We start from the raw sequence: 27,025 nt of genomic DNA on the forward strand, positions 1-27,025 counted from the left end.
ATGAGAATCTCCATAAACGTTTGCAGGGAGCATTTAAGGATAGGAATGGGAGAACTCAGGAAATGAGACCCCCTTGGCTATTCCCACGCTTCCATCCCCTTTTCTTCCCCCCAGAAATGCTGTGCAAAGGAGCTGCTTAAATTTGGCCATTCTGTCCCCACACCTTCAACTGCTGTTAAAAAAGAAAGGAGACCCCAGAAACTAGTAAAACTGCAGGACAGTTGTGGCATTCTGAAAAGGAAACACACGGTGTCTATCCCAAAATAGGCTTAACAGCATTGTTTTAAAAAAAAACCTTCCCCTCCCCCAAAAAACCCCCATAGACTAAAAAAAAGAGAAAAGAACCAAACCAGAAAATCCTGTTCTCTCCTTAAGTGGGACCTCAACTATGTGGTGTCACCACTTTGAATTCTCCAGCCCGACTGACTCCCTGCCCCTGTTAAATAGGACTGCCAGAGGGCTGCATGGAGAGCCAATTTGGTCCAGATTTGGTTAAGCTTGAGGCTAAAAAGTAGGAGACCATGAGTTCAAGTCCTGCCTTAGCTGTGGAAGCCAGTTGGGTGACCTTGGGCCAGTCACTCACTCTCTCAGCCCAACCCACCTCAGAGGACTGTTGTGGGAAAAATAGGAGGAGGAAAGGGTGTGGACATGGTGGGTTTCTACCGATTCACCCCAGTTCAGGCGAATCAGTAGTGGCGGCGGTAGGAGGCTCCGCCCACTTGCCTAGACATCATCACCGACGCTCTGGGAGTTGAAGTCCACAAGTCTTAAAGTTGCTAAGGTTGGAGACCCCTGGTCTAGGTGGACTTTTTCGTCCGTTTGCTTTCTTTCTTCTCCATCTCCTGCTTTTTGTAACAGATCACCTGGTGAAGAGTTCAAGAGCATCTGAAAGCTTGACGAGTAGGCCATTCCCAAGCCAAGCTGATCAATTTTAATTATTATTATTTTTTCTTAGATCCAATCGGCTTTTTCAAACCAACGTGGTACAATTTGGAAAGCCCTTTCATTAACAAATGGTGTTAAACAGGCCTGACCCTACGTTGGATGCTGCAGCTAACCAAGCATGACCGGCCCATATTTTTCTGGTATGTTTGACTCCTTTATGGATGCCTGGAGGTTGCTATTAAAACAGAAGTGCCTGTGGCACAGTATTCTACAAGTTGAAAGTATCAGGATTGAAAGAAAGAGTGCAGACGGTGGATAATCACCGGTTTGCTTCCATGGGGGCTATTTCCCCCTAGCCACAAGGGGAAAACAATAAACAAACTTGACTTAAAAAAAATAATAATCAAGGGAGGTTAGCAGCTTGCAGATAATTCTACTGAAATATAAGGAGGGAGGGTTCAGGGTGAGGGCAAAGGAATCCCATGTAATGCAATGAATGGGTGGGTGGCTGAGGAAACAAGAGAGATAATAGAGCAATAACATCTGATCTGAATAGAATAGAATTTTTTTTTTATTGGCCAAGAGTGATTGGACACACAAGGAATTTGTCTTGGTGCATAGGCTCTCAGTGTACATAAAAGAAAAGATACCTTCATCAAGAATCATAAGGAACAACACTTAACGATAGTCATAGAATAGAATAGAATAGAATAGAATAGAATAGAATAGAATAGAATAGAATAGAATAGAATTTTGTATTGGTCAAGTGAGATTGGACACACAAGGAATTTGTCATTGGTGCATAGGCTCTCAGTGTACATAAAAGAAAAGATACCTTCATCAAGAATCATAAGGAACAACACTTAATGATAGTCATAGAATAGAATAGAATAGAATAGAATAGAATAGAATAGAATAGAATAGAATAGAATAGAATTTTGTATTGGTCAAGTGAGATTGGACACACAAGGAATTTGTCATTGGTGCATAGGCTCTCAGTGTACATAAAAGAAAAGATACCTTCATCAAGAATCATAAGGAACAACACTTAATGATAGTCATAGAATAGAATAGAATAGAATAGAATAGAATAGAATAGAATAGAATAGAATAGAATAGAATAGAATAGAATAGAATAGAATTTTTATTGGCCAAGTGTGATTGGACACACAAGGAATTTGTCGTTGGTGCATAGGCTCGCAGTGTACATAAAAGAAAAGATACCTTCATCAAGGTACAACACTTACAACACTTAATGATAGTCATAGGATACAAATTTAACCCTTAATGACTTAATGAGAGGATCTAGGTCCAATGCACAATCTGGATGTACGTAACCGAGTGTAGAATCTTTTAGCCAGGGAACACAATTAATTTCTCCATTTGAATGTGCTCATCTCTTGTTTGGCAAAGGATTAAGCTGGGAGGGAATGGGGGGGGCAGGGTTAAGGTGTCAGGTTTGCTGGAGATAATTTAAATTTCTAATCCCCCTTTTATCTTCACATGGCCAGGTGTCAGATGTTGTGACTTCCTGTCCTTCAAAGGGAGAGCAGATGTCCCTGAGCTCATCAAGAAGCTCTTTTTCTCAGGTACAATCACTCCCAACTTCTGCTCCACACACACACACACCCTCCCCTTTCCTTCAGTTCACCAGGCAAGGCGAAACAGTCTGTGTGCAGATTGAATTAGGAGATCTCAGCCACACGGACTTGCATTTATTGGCTAGGAACAAACAGACTTCAGACTTGCAAGATGTACTTTGTCTTCCATCAGACCAAGTGAAGACTAACAGCCAGGGCAAAAGAGAGGGTGAGGTTGGGAAGCATAGCTTATGTGCCTCTGTTTGCATCCTGGGATCAGGAATTGTGGCTGATAATGGAATCATTACATTATCATGGACTAGCCATATACTGTATTGTACTACTATGTATTTCGATTGCTACATACTAGTTTCATATATACATATCTACAGTAGTGGGTTTCACTTACCTTTGCTACCAGTTCGCTGTTTGGAGCGCGAGCGTGCGGCACTTCTGCGCATGTGCAGAACAGTGGTGGGTTGCCCCCGGTTCGGTCCGGTTCTTGCAAACCGGTAGTAAAACCAGGGCCGAGCTCCGCCCACCCACCCGGATGTCATCATAGACCATCTGCACATTTGCGATCCTGTTGCGAACCGGTAGTAGGGGTAAGTAGAACCCGCCCCTGGTGCAGAAGCTTCTGTGCATTCGGTCAAATCGGTAGTTAAAAAAAGCTACCAGTTCGGTCAAACCAGTAGTTATCTACCAGTTCGGTTGAACCGGTAGTTAAAAAAAGCTGCCAGTTCCTCCGAACCGGTATTTCCGACGATCAGCTGTGTCGCACGGTTTAGCTTTGCTAGAAAGCAGGAAATCCTTCTTTCTAGCGAAGTTAAATCATGCGGCATAGCTGATCCTCCCCACCCTCACTGTTCTACTTACCTCCCCAAGCCTCCTTGGACACACAGCGCACATGCACAGCCAGCGCACTAGTAGCAAACCGGTTCCAATTTCACCACTGAGTAGTAGGCCTCACAGTCTCCCAATTTCAAACCTGATGCCTTCACCACTGCACTAAACTGGCTCTAAATAAGCCATACCAACTACTAAAACATTTACAGTGCTAATCCTTACTAATACTGTGCCACAAGTTTGGCTAATTGAGCCATACAGGCAGGTAGACAAGACTAGTGCCACGGCAAAGACAGAAAATGTGTGAATCTAATACCTATGGAGGTTCTCAATCATCCAGGTCATGGTTGTCCCAAAGGTGCTTTTTCCCAAAAGGCAACTGGACTTCCTTTCTGTTTGTTTTTGGGCTGAAGAAGCTTCTTGGATGAGAAATGAAATGTTTTCAAAGAAAAAATAAAAACCAAGGACGTGCAGTGCCCTTGGGGGGTGGGTGGGGGGAAAGTAGCATTTCTGGACAATATATGAATTGTCTTCCATCCCAATAGCAATAGCAACAGCACTTAGACTTATATACCGCATCACAGTGCTTTACGGCCCTCTCTAAGCGGTTTAGAGTCAAGCCTATGGCCCCCCCCAACAATCTGGGTCCTCATTTTGCTGTCCTTGGGAGGATTGATGGAAGGCTGAGTCAACCTTGAGCTGGTCAGGATCAAACTCCTGGCTTGAGGGCTAACTCTGTGGGCAGAGTTAGCCCTCAATACTGCTTTCTAACCACTGAGAGGGAGGGAGGGAGGGAGAGAAGGAAGAAGGAAGGAAGGAAGAAAGGAAGGAAGGAAGGAAAATAGCAATAGCACTTAGACTTATATACCACTTCACAGTGCTTTACAGCCCTCTTTAAGCAGTTTTACAGAGTCAGCCTCTTGCCCCCAACAATCTGGGTCCTCATTTTACCCACCTCGGAAGGATGGATGGAAGGCTGAGTCAACCTTGAGCTGGTCAGGATCAAACTCCTGGCTGTGGGCAGAGTTAGCCCTCAATACTGCTTTCTAACCACTGAGGGAGGGAGGGAGGGAGGGAGGGAAGGAAGAAAGGAAGGAAGGAAGGAAGGAAGGAAGGAAGGAAGGAAGGAAGGAAAATAGCAACAGCACTTAGACTTATATACCGCATCACAGTGCTTTTACAGCCCTCTCTAAGTGGTTTTACAGAATCAGCCTCTTGCCCCCAACAATCTGGGTCCTCATTTTACCGACCTCGAAAGGATGGATGGAAGGCTGAGTCAACCTTGAGATGGTCAGAATCGAACTGCTGGCAGTCTGCAGAGTTAGCCTGCCATACCGCCTTCTAGCCACTGTGCCCCTAATGCACAGCAAGCAGGCAAGGGTTTTAATTTCACTTATTACCTCTTCACTGCTGTTGACTTTGTGGGGTGGGTTGCTTCCTTATACATCCGATCTGGGTCAGAATTGCCGGTTGTGGCTTTAAAATAGGAGCCTTTCCTTGAAGGACTGGATTGCTAACATTCCAGGGGGAGGAAAAGGGTATTTTTGGCCACATCTGCAGCCTTGCAACCCAGATGTTCAACTGAAGTCTGCAAAGGGAAGAGCTCTGGACCCTTTTACTTGGCCTTTTCTTGACAATCTAGTGAGAGCCCCGTGCAGACGACCCATTCCCCATTTGTGCGTGACAAAGGTCACCCAGTTGTGCCATTGTAGGGCAGCAGGAACTAAATATACATATTTATTGCCCTTATCACTTCCCTTCCCATTTTAATCTGGCAGTAATGGTGTAGAGGAAATTAACGAGCAGTAGTAATTGCCCTGATTCCCATTGTCAGGTTTTGCAGAGAGGGGCTGTTGCAATGTCCCCATTTCCCTGGGTTTCCTCAAGACACTAAACTCCAACCACGCTTTGGACTTAGCCAAGGAAAGCTGTGTAGCCAAGCAGATTTTTAACATAACATAATAACAGAGTTGGAAGGGACCTTGGAGGTCTTCTAGTCCAACCCCCTGCCCAGGCAGGAAACCCTACACCATTTCAGACAAATGGCTTTCCAACATTTTCTTAAAAATGTCCAGTGTTGGAGCATTCACAACTTCTGCAGGCAAGTCGTTCCACTTATCGATTGTTCTAACTGTCAGGGAATTTCTCCTTAGTTCTAAGTTGCTTCTCTCCTTGATTAGTTTCCACCCGTTGCTTCTTGTTCTACCCTTTTGAAGCTACTCTTTCTTCTATTCGGACTCAGAGCCTGCCTGTTGCTACAGGACAAGGCCAAATAAATTACCCAGGAGTCAGATCAGGCCGGCCAATAGGCTTTTCCTGCAAAATGCAGCCCAGGCAGTGATTTGAAACCCTTTAATTTTTAGAAGCAATCCTAGAAAAGCATCTGGTGGCCTCTGGTCCCTTTAAAGCAGCCCCAAGGCTGGGAAAAATGGTAAAGGTAAAGGTTCCCCTGGCACATACGTGCTCATCGTTCCCGACTCTAGGGGGCGGTGCTCATCTCCGCTTCAAAGCCGAAGAGCCAGCGCTGTCCGAAGACGTCTCTGTGGTCATGTGGCCGGCATGACTCAACGCCAAAGGTGTACAGAACGCTGTTCCCTTCCCACCAAAGGTGGTCCTTATTTTTCTACTTGCATTTTTTATATGCTTTTGAACTGCTAGGTTGGCAGAAGCTGGGACAAGGAACGGGAGCTCGCTCCGTTAGGCAGCACTAGGGATTCGAACCGCTGAACTGCCGACCTTTCGATCGACAAGCTCAGCCCCTTAGCCACTGAGCCACCTCTGGGAAAGCAGGAGGTAAAATCAGGACTGCAAAAGCCGGTTCAGCTTTTGGAGATCAACTGCAGAGAAATCTTCCCATATTGGATCCCAAAGGGTTATACTTGACTTCATCTCTATAACTGAGTCCTTTGACGTGTGTGTGTAGTCTTTCTGCTTTTCTGCATTAAAATAGGGGTAGTTCTGTTGAAAAGAGTGGGGCAGGGCTTTGCAAAGGGGGATGATCGGCCAATCTAAGGTGTACAATATTCTTAGACTGAGTTCACTGGCAGTTTACTTTAAGGATCGGGCTTTGTGGGTAGTGTAATAATGGTGTTGGGCAGGAGTCAGCAACCTGCGGCTCCAGAGCCACATGTGGCTCTTTCACCCCTTTGCTGCAGCCCCCTGTCATTCAAAATATGTGTCACAACCATCGATGTGCGACACCTGCCGGCACGCAATTTATTGCGCTTAGGCCAACCATGGATAAATCCAAGAAAATAAAAGTTTCAGGAGAAATCAGAACATTTAATTCAACTACATATGCTAGTTTTGTGGCCGCTCAAGAAATAGTCAGGCACAGGAAGGGTTTTGTGGCTCTCGGTGTTTTCTTTTCTGCGGGAAATGGATCCAAATGGCTGTTTCAGTGTTGAAGGTTGCAGGCCCCTGGTTTTGGGGTTAATTACGTGGAAGAAGAGTAGGTTGCCTATAAGTGCTTTCCCTTTTGTTGTTGTTAGTTGCAAAGTTGTATCCGACCCATCGCAACCCCATGGACAACGTTCCTCCAGGCCTTCCTATCCTCTACCATCCTCTGGAGTCTGTTTAAGCTCACATTGACTGCTTCAGTGATTCCATCCAGCCACCTCGTTCTCTGTCGTTCCCTTCTTCTTTTGCCCTCAATCTTTCCCAGCATTCGGCTCTTCTCCAGTGAGTTCTTCCTTCTCATTAGGTGGCCAAAGGATTTGAGTTTCCTCTTCAGGGTCTGGCCTTCTAAAGAGCAGTCAGGGTTGATCTCCTCTAGGACTGACCAGTTTGATAGCCTTGCAGTCCAAGGGACTCGCAGGAGTCTTCTCCAGCACCAGAGTTCAAAGGCCTCAATTCTTTGGCGCTCAGCCTTTCTTATGGTCCAACCTTCACAGCCATTCATTGCAACTGGGAAAATCATCGCCTTGAAAGCACTTTTGTTGGCTTTCCCTTTACTTAATAATAATGAAAACACTGACAATGTTCACACAACAGACTTTGGAGGGCACCTAAACTTCCCAGATGGAGAGGAAAGGAGAACAACTCCAGCTTAAAGGTGGACTGTTTGTGGGAGAGAGTGAGAAAATCTGCCTTTCTTATTTTTAGAAATAACGCAAGGTAGCAAACGTATCTATTTCTCCTCCTTTCTCCTATTTCCCCCACAACCACCCCATAAGAGTAGCTGAGCTGAGAGAGAACTGAGGGGCCCAAAGTCACCCAGCCAGCTTTCACACCTAAGTCAGGATTGGAACTCAGGTTTCCTGCTTTCTGTCCTGCCCTTGACTGCCTTGGAAGGAGAATCGGAGCTCCAGCAGTTCCGGCCAGAAAGAAGGGCTGTAATTCCCCCAGTCTGCAAGGCTACCTTGCCTTAATCGCTGCCTTTGACTTCCTGACTTTAGTTGGGGATAATGGGGATTGTAGTCAGCACAACCAGAGGATGTTGGCTTGTGTCAAAGTTAGTTTTAGGGAAAGGGGGAAGGAGGCAGGGAGGGTTTATTTGGAGGCAAAGTGGAATGTGTGTACTAAGAATAAACCAGGGGTGAAATCCAGCAGGTTCTGGAGAACCGGTAGCAGAAATTTTGAGCAGTTCGGAGAACCAGCAAATACCACCACTGGCTGGTCCCAGAGTGGAGTGGGAATGGGGATTTTGCAGTATCCTTCCCCTGCCACGCCCACCAAGCTACACCATGCCCACCAAGCCACGCCCACAGAACCGGTAGTAAAAATAAATTGGATTTCACCACTGGAATAAACGGACTAAAACTATTTTAAGTCAATTTGCAGACGATGCTGTGGGTGCTTCATCGCTGGAGGTAAGAAGAGGCTGGAGAAACCTTTGTCTGAACTCGTATGGGGTCTCCTGCTTGAGCAGGGGGTTGGACTAGAAGACCTCTCAAGGCCCCTTCCAGCTCTGTTCCGATGGAAACAGGCACGGATCCTCGCCGCTTAGCGCTTCTCCTCTTCTGGAAACGCTCCCCCGCCTCTCAGGCGCTCGACACCGCAACCTCGCAAGGTTCGGCAGCGAAGGGCGGAAAAGGCGCGGGACCAGTGCGAACTTTCCTAAAGTTTGCTCCAGGCGGCGGCGGCAGCTTCTTGGGATGGAGCTTCGCCTGAGCCGCGTCTCTTGCCCGACGCAGGAAAAGAAGAGAGAAAGCCGAAGGGAGAGTCCCAGGCCAGGCAAAGCGGCGGAGGGAAGGGCGCCTCTGCCGGGATTCCGGGCTGCCCGCGCGGGCTCAGGAGAAGCGAAGGCTGCAACCTCTCGGGCTCCGCTCAGCGCTGGAGGAGGAGGAGGGAGGAAGACGAGGACGAGGACGAGGACAAGGAGGGAGGAAGGAAGAGGAGGAGGAGGGAGGAAGACAAGGAGGGAGGAAGGAAGAGGGAGGAAGAGGGAGGAGGAAGAAGAGGAGGGAGGAGAATAGAATAGAATAGAATTTTTTATTGGCCAAGTGTGATTGGACACACAAGGAATTTGTCTTGGTGCATTTGCTCTCAAAGTACATAAAAAAAAACCTTCATCAAGGTACAATACTTACAACACTTAATGATAGTCCTAGGGTACAAATTTAACACTTAATGATACAACACTTAATGATAGTCATAGGCTACAATTAAGCAATCAGGAAACTATCAGCATAAATTGTAAGGATACAAGCAACAAAGTTATAGTCATAAGTGGAAGGAAATGGGTGATGGGAACGATGAGAAGATTAATAGTAGTGCAGATTTAGTAAATAGTTTGACCGTGTTGAGGCAATTATTTGATTAGGAGAAGGAGGAAGAGAAGGTGGAGGAAGGAGGAGGAAGAAGAAGAGGAGGAAGAGGAAGACAAGGAGGAGGAAGAAGAAGAGGAGGAAGAGGAGGAAGAAGAGAAGGGAGGAGGGAAGAAGAGGAGGAGGAGAAGGAGGAAGGAGAGGAGGAGAGGAGGAGGGAAGAAGAGAGAGGAGGAGGAGGAGAAGAAAGAAGAGGGAAGAAGAGGAGAGAAGAAGAGGAGGAGGGAGGAAGAAGAAGCGGTGGGAGGAGGAGGAGGAGAAGGAGGAAGAAGAGGGAAGAAGACAAGGGAGGAGGAGAAGGAGGAAGAGGAGGAGGAGAAGGAGGAAGAAGAGGAGGAGGAGGAGGGAAAAAGAGAAGGGAGGAGAGAGGAGGAGGAGGAAGGGGAGGAGAGGAGGGGAGTGGGTGAAAGGAAGGGGAGGGAGGCGGGAAGGCTCCCGAGGCTCGGGACGCTCGCAGCGGAGCGAAGACCCCGTTCCGAACCGAGGCGGAGGCGCCCTGCCGGAGTTCCTTCGGCGTTCCCCCGCCCCGGTCGGCTTCCATTCCTGCAGGGCGGGGCGGGACCTTCCCGTGGAGCCCCTCCCGGCCGAAAAGGCTCCGCGCGGTCCTCGGGGCGCTGGAGAGGCTGGAAGCGGCGGCGGCGGCGATCCCGGCGGTTCAGCGCTGCTTGCGGCGATGTTTCCCAGGCGGGGCGTCTACTGGTTGCCTCCTTGCAGCCCCGGCGGTGAGTTGGAACTGCCTTCGGGGCAGCCTTTGCCTTTTTTCCCCCAGCTTTGCCCGCGGGACTCCCGGCTCTCCCGTCCCCCTCGCAGCCGGGCGCCGAGGGACCGCTCAGTGCGGCGCGCCGGGGGGGCTGTTTGCTCCCTTCCCCGTCGAGCGCTTGGAGTGGCCGGTTCCCGTGGAGGGAAAGCGCCGCCTCCCCGGAGGGGGCCAGAATCCCGCGGTTTGCAGCCCTTCGGGTGGGTCCGATTTTCACCCGATTCCCTGCAAAGTTTCGCGGTAGCGTTTTCTGAACGTTTTCGGGGGTTGTTTAGCCCGCTTTTCTCGTGCCGAAAGCCGCGCGCAGCGGCTCGAATGCGAGATGGGCGGCATGTATGCATTTCATAAATGAATAAAGGCATATATATATATTTCATAAGTGCATAAAGGCACATATATATATATTTAATAAGTGAATAAAGGCATATATATATATCATAAGTGATAAAGGCATATATATAAAGGCATAAATGATAAATATATATAAATTATATATATATAATTGAATAAAGATATATCTTTCATAAGTGCATAAAGGCATGTATATATATTTCGTAAGTGCATAAAGGCATATATATATATTTCATAAGTGAATAAAGGCATGCTATGTGGGAAGGCAGTTCTTTGCAGACCGATGGAAGGAGCGGGGGAGAAGCGCACGGGATGTTTAAACCAAGGGCGCAAATGCGCCTCTTCCGGAGACCTTGGCTGCAACTGTTCCCATTTTCAATCAGCCGCAAATTATCGGGTGGGATAATAACAGGGGTAGTTAAGAGAAAAGCAGATTGAGGCACCTGGGCTGCTGGCCTCGCAACCTTCAAATAAATTCGTTCAAAAGCTTTACACACACACACACCAGCGGCTAACAGAATTCAACCATACAGCCTGGTTGAAACTATCAGCCGGTCAGGATTGTCCTGCAAGAAGTGAGCTTTGTGGAGGTCTTGGTAGATGAGCTTCCAAGAATGAGCATGCAAGGGATTTCCTTGAGATCACAGCATAGGGTGTGAAATGTGGTTGGTTTCTTTCCTGGATCAAATGGAATAGAATGGAAGGGAAGGGAAGGGAAGGGAGCGCAGGGGGTGGGTGGGGAGTGGGGACGGGAGGGGAAGGGGAATTGAATTGAATTCTTTATTGGCCAAGTATGATTGCATATACAAGGAATTTGTCTTGGTGCATAGGCTCTCAGTGTACATAAAAGAAAAGATACCTTCATCAAGAATCATAAGCTACAACACTTAATGGTAGTTATAGGTACAAATAAGCAATCAGGAAACAATATCAATATAAATTGTAAGGATACAAGCAACAAAGTTACTGTCATAAGTGGAAGGAGATGGGTGATGGGAACGATGAGAAGATTAATAGTAATGCAGACTTAGTGAATAGTTTGACAGTGTTGAGGGAATTAGTTGTTTAGCAGAGTGAGGGCGTGGGGGAAAAACTGTTGTTCTGGTGTGCAGTGCTCTATAGCGTCGTTTTTAATAATAATAATAATAATAATAATAATAATAATAATAATAATAATAATAATAATAATAATAATAATAATAATAATAATTTAATTTCTATACCGCCCTTCTCCCGAAGGACTCAGGGCGGTTCACAGCCAGATAATAGAATAGAATAGAATTTTTATTGGCCAAGTGTGATTGGACACACAAGGAATTTGTCTTGGTGCATAGGCTCTCAGTGTACATAAAAGAAAAAATACGTTCATCAAGGTACAACATAACATAAAACATACAACATAACATAAAAACCAACAATAGATAAATACAATACAAATAAAAACCAATATTAAGAAACTTATTCAATTTGGCCCCTAGTTAAAATACATTAAAACCATAAAACAACATGGTAGGAGTTGAAACAGTTTATGTCCAGGATGTGAGGGGTCTGTAAATATTTTCACAGCCCTCTTTTTTTTAATCGGATGGAGATTCACTTTTCAGTGCCTGATTCACATATGTATGCTTTGTTCTGCAGGGTGCAGAAATCAAACGTGACCCCCCCTTCCTCAGCACATCCGCTCCAGGATTGCATGGGGGTGGGGGCACACACACTTAAAATCCCCTAAAATAAGGCAAAGATGCTGCAGTCTGTGGGCAGAGTTTTGACTGATTTATTCATGTTTCAATGCCCCCCTGCCCCATCTCAGGAAAACTTTAATCTGGGTGGCATACAATATCGGCTATAAAATGTTATTTTAAAAAAAAACAAGAAATCCACAGAATTAAAAATTGTGATTGAAAGGCAAAGAGAGAGCAGCAGATCTTAATTACAATGGAGCCACCACAACTCACCGGTTTCTTATGCTACACACACACACACACCACACAAAAACCCATCCCCCCAAGCCTGATGGCATAGGCACATTTCTGGAAAATCAACCTGGATGGAGCCTCCCTCATTTGGGATTGTGGGGGGAGGCAATATAAGGTGAGTGCCTTGGCATAAAAGGCCCATCTCCTATGTCCCATCCAATGTAGCTCTTTTGACAGGTGGGATTCGGGGACATGTTTTTTCCTGCCAGACTTGCTGGGTTCAGCTGGAAAACAGCTGATTTTTTTTTTTAAAAGTGGGAATGCAAACACTTCATTTTCATTATCTAATACGGAAAGAAGCGCCCTTCCCAAAACAATTTGTGGGAAGAGCAAAAAGGGTGGGAGATTAGGTCACAATCGATCAACGATCAACAAAGCTTTCAGGAGACCCGTTTGATTGGATCTCGAACCATGGGTCTGGCAGTCTACTAACTGCTGTCTAGAAACCTGGATAAATCTGGCTCCGAGTTCGTCTTCCTCCTTCTATTTTTTCCACAACAGTTACCCTGTGAGTGTGGTGATCTGAGAAAAATGTGACTGGCTCAAAGTCACCCAGCTGTCTTTTATGGCTGAGGCAGGACTAGAACTCATGGCCTTCTGCTTTCTAACCTGACGCCTTTAAACTGGCTTTCAAAGCTGTCAAGAAATCTGGATAAATTGAGTCTGTCATATGTACCTCTAGAACAGTCTGGTTTGGTTCTGCAACCCAAAAAGACAGACACAGACTTCAGAGGATAATTAAAACTGCTGAAAAAACAATGGCTACCAACCTGCCTTCCATTGAGGATCTGTATACTGCAGGAGTCAAAAAGAGGGCCGTGAAAATATCTACAGACCCCTCGCATCCTGGACATAAACTGTTTCAACTCCTACCCTCAAAATGACGCTATAGAGCACTGCACACCAAGACAACTAGACACAAGAACAGTTTTTTTCCAAACCCCATCACTCTGCTAAACAAATAATTCCCTCAACACTGTCAAACTATTCACTAAATCTGCACTGCTATTAATCTTCTCATCGTTCCCATCACCCATCTCCTTCCACATATGACTGTATGACTATAACTTTGTTGCTTGTATCCTTACGATTTATATTGATATTGATTGTTTCCTGATTGCTTAATTATACCCTATGACTATCATTAAGTGTTGTACCTTAGAATTCTTGACAAACGTATCTTTTCTTTTATGTACACTGAGAGCATATGCACCAAGACAAATTCCTTGTGTGTCCAATCACACTTGGCCAATAAAAAAATTCTATTCTATTCTATTCTATTTTTACGTGCTTCCGAACTGCTAGGTTGGCAGGAGCTGGGACAAGTCACGGGAGCTCACCCCGTTCTGCGGCACTAGGGATTCAAACTGCTGAACTGCCGACCTTTCGATCGACAAGCTCAGCGTCTTAGCCCCTGAGCCACCGCGTCCCAATGCCTTCATAAAATAAGCCAATTGCTAATAAACTTCACTGTTCCTTGAATGTAAACGCCCTTGAGCTTTTCAAGTTCAGCTTATAAAAGCTTAAACCAGATCCTTGGGTTGGTGTTTCTAGTTGAAAACCGGTATAGTAGGGTAAAGTTCTCAAAGTAGGAGTCTATGAATAAACTTCCAGGTTTTTTGCTTAATTGTGTTCCTCATTCTCTGACTTCTTTATGCTAAGGTATCACACATACTAATAAAACTTGAAAGAATTGTTATCACTTGCTAACAAAAGGGTGAACGCTCACCCTTTGGGGATAGTTTTATTATTCCTTTTCATCTCCTCCACACATTATACCGTAGATAAAGGTAACAAATTTGATCAAAATTGGTAAAACTAGTCTTGAGAAATGAATTGAAATGGTCTTCCATTCATAAATGAGCCCCCAAGTTTGGAAAATCAATTTACTCTACGATATAGGATTTTTAAAGATGAAGATGCCATCAACTGAATTGCATATTGTATAGATAGCTTGTGCTCCTGTATTTAAAGTAATCTTACAAAAAGTTGTAATTCTTAATTACAGGAAATCTGCATTGGGACCTTTCTAGCCAGCATGTGTTACAATGCTTGTTAGAAGCAGAGCAGTGCAGATTTCCTGGTTCAATTTTTAGCATTCACTTTCTGGACTACATCTGCACATTGCTGACTAATAGTCTCTTACAGGTTATTCAGCTATCAACGGGACAATTGTAAGATCTGAATTCATTACTGGCATATCAGAACGGTGCTGGCTGGATGACACTAGAAGTTCCAGTCATACGTCCTTGGCATGGAAGTACAAAGAAGGAACTTAGGCTGTGAACTTTGCTATTCGCCAAAAATAGCTGTTCCCACAGGAAAATTTAATTGATGGATCATAAACGAGCGTTTGAGAACTGTCTTGCAGGGAAGACTGCCGTTAATGGTATTTTAAGGTCTGTGTGCAAAAATAGAATACAATATCCTTTGATACCAATCTGATGTTCTGTATACCTCCAAGCGGTGGTCTTACTGTCAGCTGGTGGGCTTTGGGGATCTGTTGACGCCCTTGCACTATGTATAGAAGCCAACTTCTTCTGACACCACATGGATTCAGTCAGTGGTGTGGGATTCAAATAATTTAAACAACCGGTTCTCTGCCCTAATGACCAGCTGGGTAGGTGTGGCTTGATGGTCAAGTGACTGTATGGGCATGGCCAACTCAACGTCACTCACGTCGATGGGCGCTTTGCCTTAGCTGTTACAATGTACTAAGGGTTAACCAGAGAGGCAGTTTCTATAAGCAAGGCAATAAAAGATTAGGCTAGAAACAACACCAGAATGTTTCCTTCCTGCCTTCCTTACAGGATTAGCCCTGTAAAGTGGGGAAAAAACAAAATGAGATTTTTTCCCCAACAACCGATTCTCCGAACTGCTTAGAAAGTTAATAACCGGTTCTCCCGAATAGATGTGAACCAGCTGAATCCCACCACTGGAGTCAATGCTGGGAGCTGTTTCACGTTTTGGGAGGGGATTACAGCCAGGTAATGTTAATTTTGAGGCAGGTGTGCCCCTAATATTAAAATATTTGGAAAAGCTGTGTTTGACAGAGGCGCTTCGCAAAAGCCAGCCCTTTTCCAGTTGGATGTGGAGCAGCCTTCACGAAACGTTTGCAGCCTTTCCTCATTTTTCATTTCCAATTATTAGAAATCTGGAATTTGACCAAACTACATTTTTGTTTTTGCGTTAGTTTGAACATGGCTGTTTCTTCATATTAATGCAAGGGCTTAACTGTTCCTGGGAATGTTTGCTCTGCTTTGGGTGGGGGGGCTCTGGTCTTTGCAGCATTTCCCATATCTCTGCAATTGCTCAGGAAGTGTGAGCCTTTCCTGTATGTATCTCTTCCTGTAGGGAAGGGGAATGGGGGAGGGAGGGAGCGAGAGGGAGAACAGAGAGAGAATGAGAGAGAACAGAGGGAGGGAGAAAGAGAAAGAGAAAGGGAGAGAGGGAGAACAGAGGGAGGGAGCGAGAAAGAGAAAGAGAAAGAGAAAGGGAGAGAGAGAACGGAGGGAGGGAAAGAGGAAGGGAGAAAGAAAGAGAAAGAGAGAGAGACAACAGAGAGGGAGGGAGAGAAAGAAAGAGAGTGGGAGAACAGAGGGAGGGAGTGAGAGAGGGAGAGAGAGAGAGAGCAAGGAGGGAGAGAGGAAGAACAGAGAAGGAGAGAGAGGGAGAAAGAGGGAGGGAGGGAGGGGGGGAGAGAGGGAGAGAGAGAAGGAGGGAGAGAGAAAGAGAAAAAACAGAGGAAGGGAGGGAGGGAGAGAGAAAAAAGAGGGAGAGAAGGAGAGACGGGGTGGGGGGGAGAGAAAGAGCTTTTCCAGGCTAGCTTTCTGCCTGCAGAGCATTTGTGATCACACACACCCTGCCCCGCTATGGGATAGCTGCTTTCGCACATAGAAACCTAGATGCAAGCAAATGGGATCATAGATTTTATACCTTGTGGTAAGGCAGGTTTAGTCCATGAACTAGGATTTATTGACTAAACCTCCATTAGCTAGATCAAACATGCTAAGCCCAAACAAACAAGCCACGTTATGGTGCAGTGCGTTATGTTAACCAAGCTGGTGACTGGGGTTGTAGTAAGTTGCTTTGTTGTTTATTAGATTTTATAGCCTGGGTTTTCTGCAGGAGCTCAAGGCAGCATACACGGTGCTCCCTCTTCCTTCCCCCCCCCACTGACAACCCTGCAATTATTTCTTTACTTTTTTTTTTTTACAAAATACCCAAGACAGTGTACATGTCCAATGCATCTTCCTGTTTATTCCACAACAACCACTCTGTGAGGTGTGTTGATCTGAGAAAAAATTGACTGACTCAGTCACCCAGCTGTCTTTTACGGCTGAGGCGGGACTAGAACTCGCGGCCTCCCGCTTTCTAGCCTGGTGCCTTTAAACTGGCTTTCAAAGTAGAACAAAGTTTCAGATGTAGGTTAGGCTAAGAGAGAATAGCATAGCATAGCATAGCATAGCATAGCATAGCATAGCATAGCATAGCATAGCATATTGGCCAAGTGTGATTGGACACACAAGGAATTTCTCTTGGTGAAATGCTCTCAGTGTACATAAAAAGAAAAGATACCTTCATCAAGGTACAAAACTTACAACACTTAATGATAGTCATAGGGTACAAATAAGCAATCAGGAAACAATATCAATATAAATCGTAAGGATACAAGCGACAAAGTTACAGTCATACAGTCATAAGTGGAAGGAGATGGGATGGTGGGAACGATGAGAAGTTTAATAGTAGTACAGACTTAGTAAATAGTTTGACAGTGTTGAGGGAATTATTTGTTTAGCAGAGTGATGGGGTTCAGGAAAAAACTGTTCTTGTGTCTAGTTGTTCTGGTGTGCAGTGCTCTATAGCGTCATTTTGAGGGTAGGAGTTGAAACAGTTTATGTCCAGGATGGGAGGGGTCTGTAAATATTTTCACGGCCCTCTTTTTGACTCGTGCAGTATACAGGTCCTGAATGGAAGGCAGATTGGTAGCGATTGTTTTTTCTGCAGTTCTAATTATCCTCTGAAGTCTGTTTCTGTCTTGTTGGGTTGCAGAACCAAACCAGACAGTTATAGAGGGGCAGATGACAGACTCAATCATTCCTCTGTAGAACTGGATCAGCAGCTCCTTGGGCAGTTTGAGCTTTCTGAGTTGGCGCAGGTAGAACATTCTTTGTTGTCCTTTTTTGATGGCGTTTTTGATGTTAGCTGTCCATTTTAGATCTTGCGAGATATGGTAGAACCTAGAAATTTGAAGGTCTCTACTGTTGATACCGTGTTGCCTAGTATTGTGAGAGGTGGAAGTATGGGAGGGTTTCTGCTAAAGTCTACCACCATTTCTACGGTTTTGAGTGTGTTCAGTTCCAGATTGTTCCGGTCGCATCACGAGGCTATTTGTTCAACCTCCCGTCTGTAATAAAGTATAACAAAACGTTGTTATTTAAATTGTTATTTTCATTTAAAAGAGAAGGCTGGGCTGGGCTCAGTTTCTTGAAATTGGCCGGGGTAGTTGAGCGTTCATTCAGAATGACAGAAGAGTTGGAAGAGACCTTGAAGGTTGTTAAGGGTAATCTGGGTTCACAACGAAAATTGTGGACTGTTGAGCAGAGTACCCTACGCATGAAAACGACTGAGACTGGTTGTATACAATAACAGTCACTTGCAGACAAACTGGGTTTGATATTCCTTTACTTTTAGGGAAAAGGCAAAGTCATAGTCCAAAAACAATTCCAGGTCATGCACATATAAAGCCAGTCAGGGATGTTACAAAGTCTTCTTACCAACGTAGACCTGTACAACAAACAAGGTCTTCTTTCAGTTCGGCAAAACACAGTTCAATTCACAACAGTCAGTATCTTGAGGAATCAGTAACTAGCCATGATCAAGCAACGATCGTAAAGCTCAAATATACAGTTGCAGCATGTCATCAGGTTACAATGCTGTAGCGTCCCTGTAGATTCCCCACAAGCCATAATTTAGTAGTCCTTTTATACATTGGCTACAGAGCTCAACCAATCAGGATGCTTGCAATGATGCAGCACAGCCTTAAAGCAATATCATGCCTTTCTACAAACATACATAGTTAGTTTATATATTGCCTGGCCAACTAGTTAGGCAAATAACAATTTCCTGACAGAGGTCATCTAGTCCAACCCCCTCGTTTCTTTCTATGCTCGTGTCCTACTGTTTTTCTCATTTTCGCAAACGTAGTTGCCCTTGGAAGGAAATCTGCTCTAAAGTTGTTGTGTTTTTTTTTGTTGTTTTTTTAATTTGAATTTATATCTCGCCCTTCTCCGAAGACTCAGGGCGGCTTACAATGTGTTAAGCAACTCATCCATTTGTATATTATATACAAAGTCAACTTTATTGTCCCCAACAATCTGGGTCCTCATTTTACCTACCTTATAAAGGATGGAAGGCTGAGTCAACCTTGGGCCTGGTGGGACTTGAACCTGCAGTAATTGCAAGCAGCTGTGTTAATAACAGACAGACTTAGTCTGCTGAGCCACCAGAGGCCCCCAAAGTCCACCAAAGTCAGTCTTCTTTACTCCCGGGTAAAAGCGTACAGAACTGTGGCCTCTAAGAGCATCTCCTAACTCTTGGGATGTTGGAGTGGACAGAGCAGGCTGTAACTGTAATTCTCTGCTGCCAGAAGAGACTTCACAGTCTCTGGCGGCAGCCCAGCTGAACGAGGATCAAAGCAGCAATCTCGGCTTTCTGAGGGGTTTTGGTTTCCTTTCTTCCCCTTTTAAGTATTTGGCTGCCTTTGGGAAGGAAGGGGGCTGTTCAAACAGGGCCCGGGACAATATTTGATGGACTCGTACTGGTTTCACTGGTTGCAGTTACATTTCAAATTGGAAAGTGATGGCAGATGTTTTCCTTCCATAACAATCTATGTCAGAGCTGGAAGTCTCAGTGAACAGTGCAGTTTTTTACACTTCAGTGAGGCTGCCCAGCTGGGGAAATTTTTTTTTTAATTTGCTTTTATATCCCGCCCTTCTCCGAAGACTCAGGGCGGCTTACATTGTGTTAAGCAATAGTCTTCATCCATTTGTATATTATATACAAAGTCAACTTTTTATTGCCCCCAACAATCTGGGTCCTCATTTTACCTACCTTATAAAGGATGGAAGGCTGAGTCAACCTTGGGCCTGGTGGGACTTGAACCTGCAATAATTGCAAGCAGCTGCTGTTAATAACAGGCTGTCTTAGCAGTCTGAGCCACCAGAGGCCCTAGGAGGGCTATATAGGCTGCGTCTGGATGCCAAAAAGAAGATGGGGAAGTAATGGCTTTTAAAAATAATTATTTACCGATGAGTTTTGCAAGGCTTTTAAATTGGTTTTCTGGGCAAACCTCTCCCCAGGTTGTTGAATGGAACCAAAGCATAAAAATAAAGCAAAACTTGCAGCCTTAAAATAACACCTACTTCAATGTACTTTAGTTAAGTCTTTCTCACCTTTGGCAAGTTTAAGATGTCTGGACTTCAACTCCCAGATTCCCCAGCCAGCGGAGTTGAGAGCAGGAGTGAAATCCAGCAGGTTCTGACCAGTTCTGGAGAAACAGTAGCGGAAATTTTGAGTAGTTCGGAGAACCGGCAAATACCACCTCTGGTTAACGCCAGAGTGGGGTGGGAATGGGGTTTTGCAATATCCTTCCGCTGCCACGGTCACCAAGCCACGCCCACAGAACTGGTAGTAAAAAAATTTGGACTTCATCACTGGCTAAGAGTTGAAGTCCAGACACCGTAAACTTGCCAAGAGTGAGAAATATTGCAATAGAAGAATAGCGTTTTTATTATCACGGTCCGGCTAGAGTTATAGACAAAAAGCACATTAAAAAAATAAAATCGAGTAAAAACGAAACAGGACAAGTAATTAAAATTGATAAGCAAAGTCTGTCTCATTTTTACAAGCAATATTTAGTTGGTACCTAGGCAACGTGCCCCATTGGGTCATTTTTTTCAGTGATATTTCCTTATTAAACAGAAACAAACCGTCACTGAATATTGAAAATCAATTTGATCGCGTGATTGCAACAGCAGCCCAGTAATACAGCTGCAACTAATAGCCACAGTTCCCCAAATTTCATTCCTTCCTGGATTCTGGGTGCATTCTTTATTTTAGCCCATTTGAGGTAGCTTGGTTCAAAAATTGTTGCTCTCTGATACAATTTCACCTGGTTAAAAAGCCATGAGAGTTTTAGCAGTATATGGATAAGTAGCATTTCTAGAAGAACAGCAATAAAGCTTTGAGAAAATGGCTCATAACTTAAAAGTAATTTAAAAGAGGTAGGATTTTGAATTTTGATTCCTGGCAAATAGATGGGGAAGAAATGGAGGGAGTGACAGATTTTATTTTCCTGGGCTCCAGGGTCACCGCAGATGGGGACTGCGGTCAAGAAATTGAAAGACGCTTGCTCTTGGGGAAGAAAGCTATGGCAAATCTAGACAGCGTACTAAAAAGCAGAGACATCACCCTGCCAACAAAAGTGCGTATAATCAAGGCTCTGGTTTTCCCAGTATGGCTGTGAAAGTTGGACCATAAGGAAGGCTGAGCGCCAAAGAATTGAGGCCTTTGAACTCTGGTGCTGGAGAAGACTCCTGCGAGTCCCTTGGACTGCAAGGCGAACAAACAAGTAAGTTCTAGAGGAGATCAACCCTGACTGCTCCTTAGAAGGCCAGATCCTGAAGGTGAAACTGAAATACTTTGGCCACCGAATGAGAAGGAAGGACTCCCTGGAGAAGAGCCTCATGCTGGGAACGATTGAGGGCAAAAGAAGAATGGGACGGCAGAGAACGAGGTGGCTGGATGGAGTCACTGAAGCAGTCAGCGTGAGCTTCAATGGACTTCAGAGGAAGGTAGAGGACAGGAAGGCCTGGAGGAACGTCGTCCATGGGGTCGGGATGGGTCGGACATGACTTTGCAACTAACAACAACAACAAAGGATTTTGAAAGTCTTCCCAGAGAGTGGAATCAGGCTTGTCATGAGGAAGGATAGGAGAGCTTATGCCAACCTGCCCTCAAGGTTTGCTAAGAGATGTTGGGATTGAAGTCCCACACATCTGGAGGATATTCAACTGAGAGCAGTTGCCTAGCTTTAAGGACTTTACTATCTCAAGGAGCAGAGATGTTGCAACCGAAAGAAATAACTCATCACTTCAGTCAAAACTGAAGAAGCTTCTTGGATGAGAAGCAAAACGTCTTTCAGGAAAACAAAGAAAGTCCAATCACTTCTTGGGAATAAAACCACCTTTGGGACAACCATGACCTGGATCAGATTCTACTGGTTCTATCCAGTTCGAACGGTAGCGGAAGTGGTGGAGGCTCCGCCCACCCACCCGGACATCATCGCAGATGCTCTGTGCATGTGCAGAAGGCTCTGTGCATGCGCAAAGATGACGCACGCGCTCACATTTGCAAACTGGTAGCGAAGATAAGAGAATACCACCACTGACCTGGATGATTGAGAATTTCCCGAGAACAGAAAAAAATAACCTTTCATTTAATGAAGGAATGCAGGCTTTTTAAAAGGCTGAGAATAGAATAGAATAGAATTTTTATTGGCCAAGTGTGATTGGACACACAAGGAATTTGTCTTGGTGCATATGCTCTCAGTGTACATAAAAGAAAAGATACCTTCATCAAGGTACAACATTTACAACACAGTTGATGGTCAATATATCAATATAAATCATAAGGATTGCCAGCAACAAGTTATAGTCATACAGTCATAAGTGGAAAGAGATTGGTGATGGGAATTATGAAACGATTAATAGTAGTGCAGATTCAGTAAATAGTTTGACAGTGTTGATGGAATTATTTGTTTAGCAGAGTGATGGCCTTCGGGAAAAAACTGTCCTTGTGTCTAGTTGTTCTGGTGTGCAGTGCTCTATAGCGTCGTTTTGAGGGTAGGAGTTGAAACAGTTTATGTCCAGGATGCGAGGGGTCTGTAAATATTTTCACGGCCCTCTTCTTGATTCGTGCAGTATACAGGTCCTCAATGGAAGGCAGGTTGGTAGCAATTATTTTTTCTGCAGTTCTAATTATCCTCTGAAGTCTGTGTTTTTCTTGTTGGGTTGCAGAACCGAACCAGACAGTTATAGAGGTGCAAATGACAGACTCAATAATTCCTCTCACCCAAAATGGGTTGAGCGCTGTGCATTCATTCTCTTTGTAGACATGAGGCTTATGTCTTTGAGTAGGCAAGTGTCACTTCTGCTCACGCAACTCTTGGTATACCTGTCTGTTGAAGAGAGAAGGAATGCTGAATGCCTTTTTTTTTGTTTTTTTTAAGAAAATCAGACCTGAACTGATGCAACACAGGAGTGTTCATTGCTAAAAAGGTTCCACAGCTGTTGAGATCTTCAAATATTTGAAGAGCTGTTGCATAGTTAGATGAGTTCCTGGCTCTTTAGAAAGTAGCATTGGGTTGAAATTACAAAAATAAGGAGTTCAGAAATTCCTATTGGATAGGTCAGCTGATTGGAAGTAAGATTGGGTTCTCCCTGTTGTTTTTTTTTAAAAAACTTGATTTTATGTAGAAGGTTCAACAATAGAGGAAATCCTTTTGTAGGGTTTGAATGAAATGATTGTTTGAAGTTCTAATAGTTGTTGCAATTTTGTAAGCCCGTCAATAAAAGCTGCACTCAAAATTCGACTCTTCTCTCAGTTATTTTCAAAGGATCTTCAATGTCTTTTTTCTTTCGTTTCATAAATATCATCCACAGGTTTCTCAGTGAATTGTAGGTCTACAGCAGTGGTAAAATCCAAATTTTTTTACTACCGGTTCTGTGAATGTAGCTTGGTGGGCATGGTCTGGCTTGATGGGCGTGGCTTGGGTGTGGCAGGGAAAGGATACTGCAAAATCTCCATTCCCTCCCCACTCCTGGGGGAAGGATACTGCAAAATCCCCATTCCCTCCCCACTCCTGGGGGAAGGATATTGCAAAATCTACATTCCCACCCCATTCTGGGGCCAGCCAGAGGTGGTATTTGCTGGTTCTCCAAACCACTCAAAATTTCCACTGCCGGTTCTCCAGAACCTGTCAGAACCTGCTAAATTTCACCCCTGGTCTACAGGTTCAATGCGGCCAAACTCCCCTGTATATTTTGATAAAAATTATAACTCTTAGGTCATGATCTTGATTTTTTTTATAACTGTTGCGGAATTGGAATTTATGAAGAATTATAAAGTTTTAATGAAAAGGATTTGGGGTGTGTGTGTTGACTTTCCTGCCTGCTTTCTCAATGAAGACACTTATTTTAGATCCAGGCTATGGATTTTAGTGTCGTATAGAGAGGCTTTGTCACCTTTCTATGTGATTCTGTCCTCAATTTATCTGTCATACCTGGGAAATGTCTAAGGAGGGTTTTTAGGATTGTTCAGATAACATTTGTAGGACAGACTGTGCTCTGATGGGATTTTATGATTCATTTTTCTTTTATCTTAGAAATGACTCTCATTGTGGATTGCCAGAAAGTATTTAAAAGCAAAAACAAGCAGAAAAGAAAAATGGAGCTGGGTAGAAAAGGATTGAAATAGTTCTAATGCAGAGTAGGTAGAAGGTGGACTAGGGCGGGGATCTCCAACCTTGGTCCCTTTAAGGCTTGTGGACTTCAACTCCCAGAGTTCCTCAGCCAGCTTTGCTGGCTGAGGGACTCTGGGAGTTGAAGTCCACAAGTCTTAAAGAGACGAAGGTTGGAGACCCCTGGACTTGAGTAGAGTAGAGAAGCGATTCTCAACTTGAGGTTGTGTGGACTTCAACCAGTGGTGGGTTTCAAATTTTTTTACTACCAGTTCTGTAGGTGTGGCTTGGTGGGCGTGGCATGGCTTTGTGGGTGTGGCTTGGTGGGCATGGCAGGGGAAGGATACTGTAAAATCTCCATTCCCCAATCCAGGGGAAGGTTACTGCAAAATTCCCATTTCCTCCAGATCAGCTGGGACTCGGGAGGCAGAGAATAGATGGAGGGGCAGGGCCAGTCAGAATTTTTACTACCGGTTCTCTGAACTACTCAAAATTTCCGCTCCTGGTTCTGCAGAACTGGTCAGAATCTGCTGAAGTCCACCTCTGACTTCAACCTCCAGAATTCCCCAGCCAGCCCTTGCCAAGGTTGAGAAGCACTGCTCTTAAAAGTTCGTAGGGTATTTCTAACTGGGTTTATTTCAAGGCCTGCTTCAAGTTTGAAGAAATTGAAAATGTTTTGAATGATAGCATCTGCAGGTTAACAGTAATGCTGGATTTCCAAGGAGCGTCAAAAGATAGTAGCAGGAGACTGAAATATTTGGTTGGGGGAATGCCTTGAATTGAGAGTAGGTCTAGAAGAGGGACACGGTTGCTCAGGGGCTAGGACGTTGAGCTCGTTGATTGAAAGGTCGGCAGCTCAGCGGTTCAAATCCCTGGTGCTGCCGTGTAACGGGGTGAGCTCCCGTTACTAGTCCCAGCTTCTGCCAACCTAGCAGTTTTGAAAGCACGTAAAAATGCAAGTAGAAAAAATAGGGAACACCTTTGGTGGGAAGGTAACAGCGTTCCGTGCGCCTTTGGCGTTGAGTCATGCCGGCCACATGACCACGGAGACGTCTTCAGACAGCGCTGGCTCTTCGGTTTTGTAACGGAGATGAGCACCGCCCCCTAGAGTCGGCAACGACTAGCACATATGTGCGAGGGGAACCTTTACCTTTACCTTTACTAGAAGAGAAGTCTCACTGCTTCACTGGAATGGTTGTATTGGAAAGTTTGCACGAGACCCTTCTTCTTATAACCATCGTGCCTATATTTTAAACAAAGGACTCAGCAACCCCGGAGCCCTTAATTTCTAGTCCTAATTTAGAAAACAGCCTTTAGGCAGTCTATGCAGACATTGAGTGAAGACTTCTGCTCCTTCCCCATAACCCATTCTGGAAGCGTAGAAGAAAAGTGGGAGGGAAAAGAAGGGGAAGAAAGATTTAAGATGCACATTGTACTTGAATCCTGGTTTCATCAACTGACTTATTTAATAAGCCACCTGTTGTAGTCCACCAGCAGCCTGTGGAGCTGGCAGTGGAGTCGGACAGGGAGGAGACTGGGGAGGACAATGGGTCAGTCCTGGAGTCAGGGGAAGGCCCGGACGAGGGCTCTGCATCAGAGGCAGAGATGGAGCCAGGGCCATCTGGGAGCAATGTATGGATCCCAGAGCTTCCAGAGGCAGACAGCAGAGAGACAGATGAACAGGAAGAGCCTGTTTCTAATGCATGCATGCGAAGAGCTGCTAGAAGGTAAGGGCAGCTAAAGCAAAAGGGACGACTCGGGAGTAAGGCCAGGAGATGATTGGCCCCTCCCATAAGGCTTAAAAGAGCAGCAAAGGCTCTTGGGATCTTTGTAGGAAAGCAACGTTGCTATAATTGTTTCTAGTTGTTTCTGAACTTTGTGGGGCTTTGCCAAGAAAAGCCTTTGGCAGGGTGCCAAAGAAGATAAACGTTTGTGATAAGGCCGAAGGACTTCTGCTGAAGGACTTTGTTTTGGACTTAATTTGGACTAAGCTGGGAATGAAGTAATTCCCAGCTGTTCTAATAAAATAGGTTTGTTTAAAACTAAGTGTGCCTTTTATGCCTAAGTGAGCCTAGGTCACAACACCAACATCAGCAGGAATGTAAGTAAGCCATACTACAGTTTCCTTACGAAAATGCATGAGAAGCCAGAAAGGAAGAAGGAAGCTATTTTCCCTCTCTTTTCTCTGCCTTTTTTCCCTTCATCCCTGTTTGAGGCCAAACGGAAAGAGAAGAGCCGGAATCTTTTGAATTCTAGAGATATGGTGCAATTATCTAGAAGCACTTTGCCAGAGATCATTTCGTGGGAGACTCCCCAGGCTGCCTTCTCCACTCTTCTGGCTAGACCTGGCTGCTGCCTGAGTCACGTACCCGTGAGGAATATTTTTGGAATGCAAACGTCGCAAGGAGGTTTCTTCAGGTGCTGATCCGGAGCTCCTTGGGGATCATTAGCCTGGGGAGGGGCCGAGGCGGAGCTATTACCTGGCCAGCCGCTCTATTTACATAGTTTCAGTGCAACCTTGGTGGAAGGGGAGTGGCTTCTATTCATCAGTCTCCATTCTTGTTTGCAGGCAGTGCCCCGAGACCAGCTGGGAACCCTGTGGTGTTAACCTCAGTCAACATGTCCTGGAAACTGCCAATCGCTCAACCTCAATCTCGGCTCGGCTTGGTTCTTGAAGACCAAACGAGCGTAGGGAATGATAGATTGGCGGAGGCTGGGTCTCCAACGGAGGCTGTCCCCCACCAGCTGGGGTTCTTGCCCATGAGTGGACGGCTTCTGAAATCTGAATCGGAAGATTCCGGCGTGGAGTTGGCCAGCAGCGATCACGTCCCTTTGACTCCGGTAGAATCCGAGAAAAGCTTTTCTCTGGACTGCCTAGATGGAGATGATTTGATTCCAGCCCTTCAGGAGGGTTGCCCCAAAGAAAGGCCGGAAGCACTACTGCCAGTTCTGGATTGTGCCTGGCAGGATTTCCATGTCAAAGGGAAACTCGGCGATGTGGTCCAGAGGTCCCAGAAGAACCTCATGTCTATGACCAAGAAGATTCCTCCAGATTTAGAGGAGTTGAAGTCCTGCTACCAGCCATGCCAGCCAGTGAGTGTTGAAGGAGTTCTGGATGAGTCTACCTCAGACGGCAGCACCCTTGAGGAGAAAACAAAAGAAGAGGTGAGTGTGGGAAAGTTGCCAGTTGGACCAAGTTGGAGCAAGTTGACCTGAGGAGTCCTCTGAAACTGCTCTGGTGGAGCAGGGACAGCTAACTAGTATAAATTGCAGATACCTAGACTTGGTTTAAACATAAACCAAGGACCGGGCTTAGGACCGGGCTACTTACGGGACCGTCT

At 45.1% G+C, this 27,025-nt stretch overlaps 2 protein-coding genes across 2 annotated transcripts in view; both read left to right on the plus strand.

The window, feature by feature from the left end:
* PDLIM2 (PDZ and LIM domain 2) overlaps positions 1-2,634 on the plus strand; it is a 135,762-nt gene extending 133,128 nt beyond the window's left edge. The window contains exons 10-11 of the transcript XR_009156505.1: positions 956-1,085; positions 2,397-2,634. The gene's annotated coding sequence lies outside the window, so the exon portion shown is untranslated. The remainder of the gene's footprint in view (positions 1-955; positions 1,086-2,396) is intronic.
* Positions 2,635-9,510: 6,876 nt separating this feature from the next.
* The window catches only part of LOC131203992 (uncharacterized), a 31,836-nt gene continuing 14,321 nt past the window's right edge, over positions 9,511-27,025 (plus strand). Inside the window, exons 1-2 of the mRNA XM_058194770.1 lie at positions 9,511-9,801; positions 26,254-26,849. Of these exons, the coding sequence (XP_058050753.1) occupies positions 9,753-9,801; positions 26,254-26,849 (645 nt within the window). The 5' untranslated portion in view covers positions 9,511-9,752. The remainder of the gene's footprint in view (positions 9,802-26,253; positions 26,850-27,025) is intronic.

Source organism: Ahaetulla prasina, chromosome 9, assembly GCF_028640845.1.
Source record: "Ahaetulla prasina isolate Xishuangbanna chromosome 9, ASM2864084v1, whole genome shotgun sequence".
Lineage (NCBI taxonomy): Eukaryota > Metazoa > Chordata > Lepidosauria > Squamata > Colubridae > Ahaetulla > Ahaetulla prasina.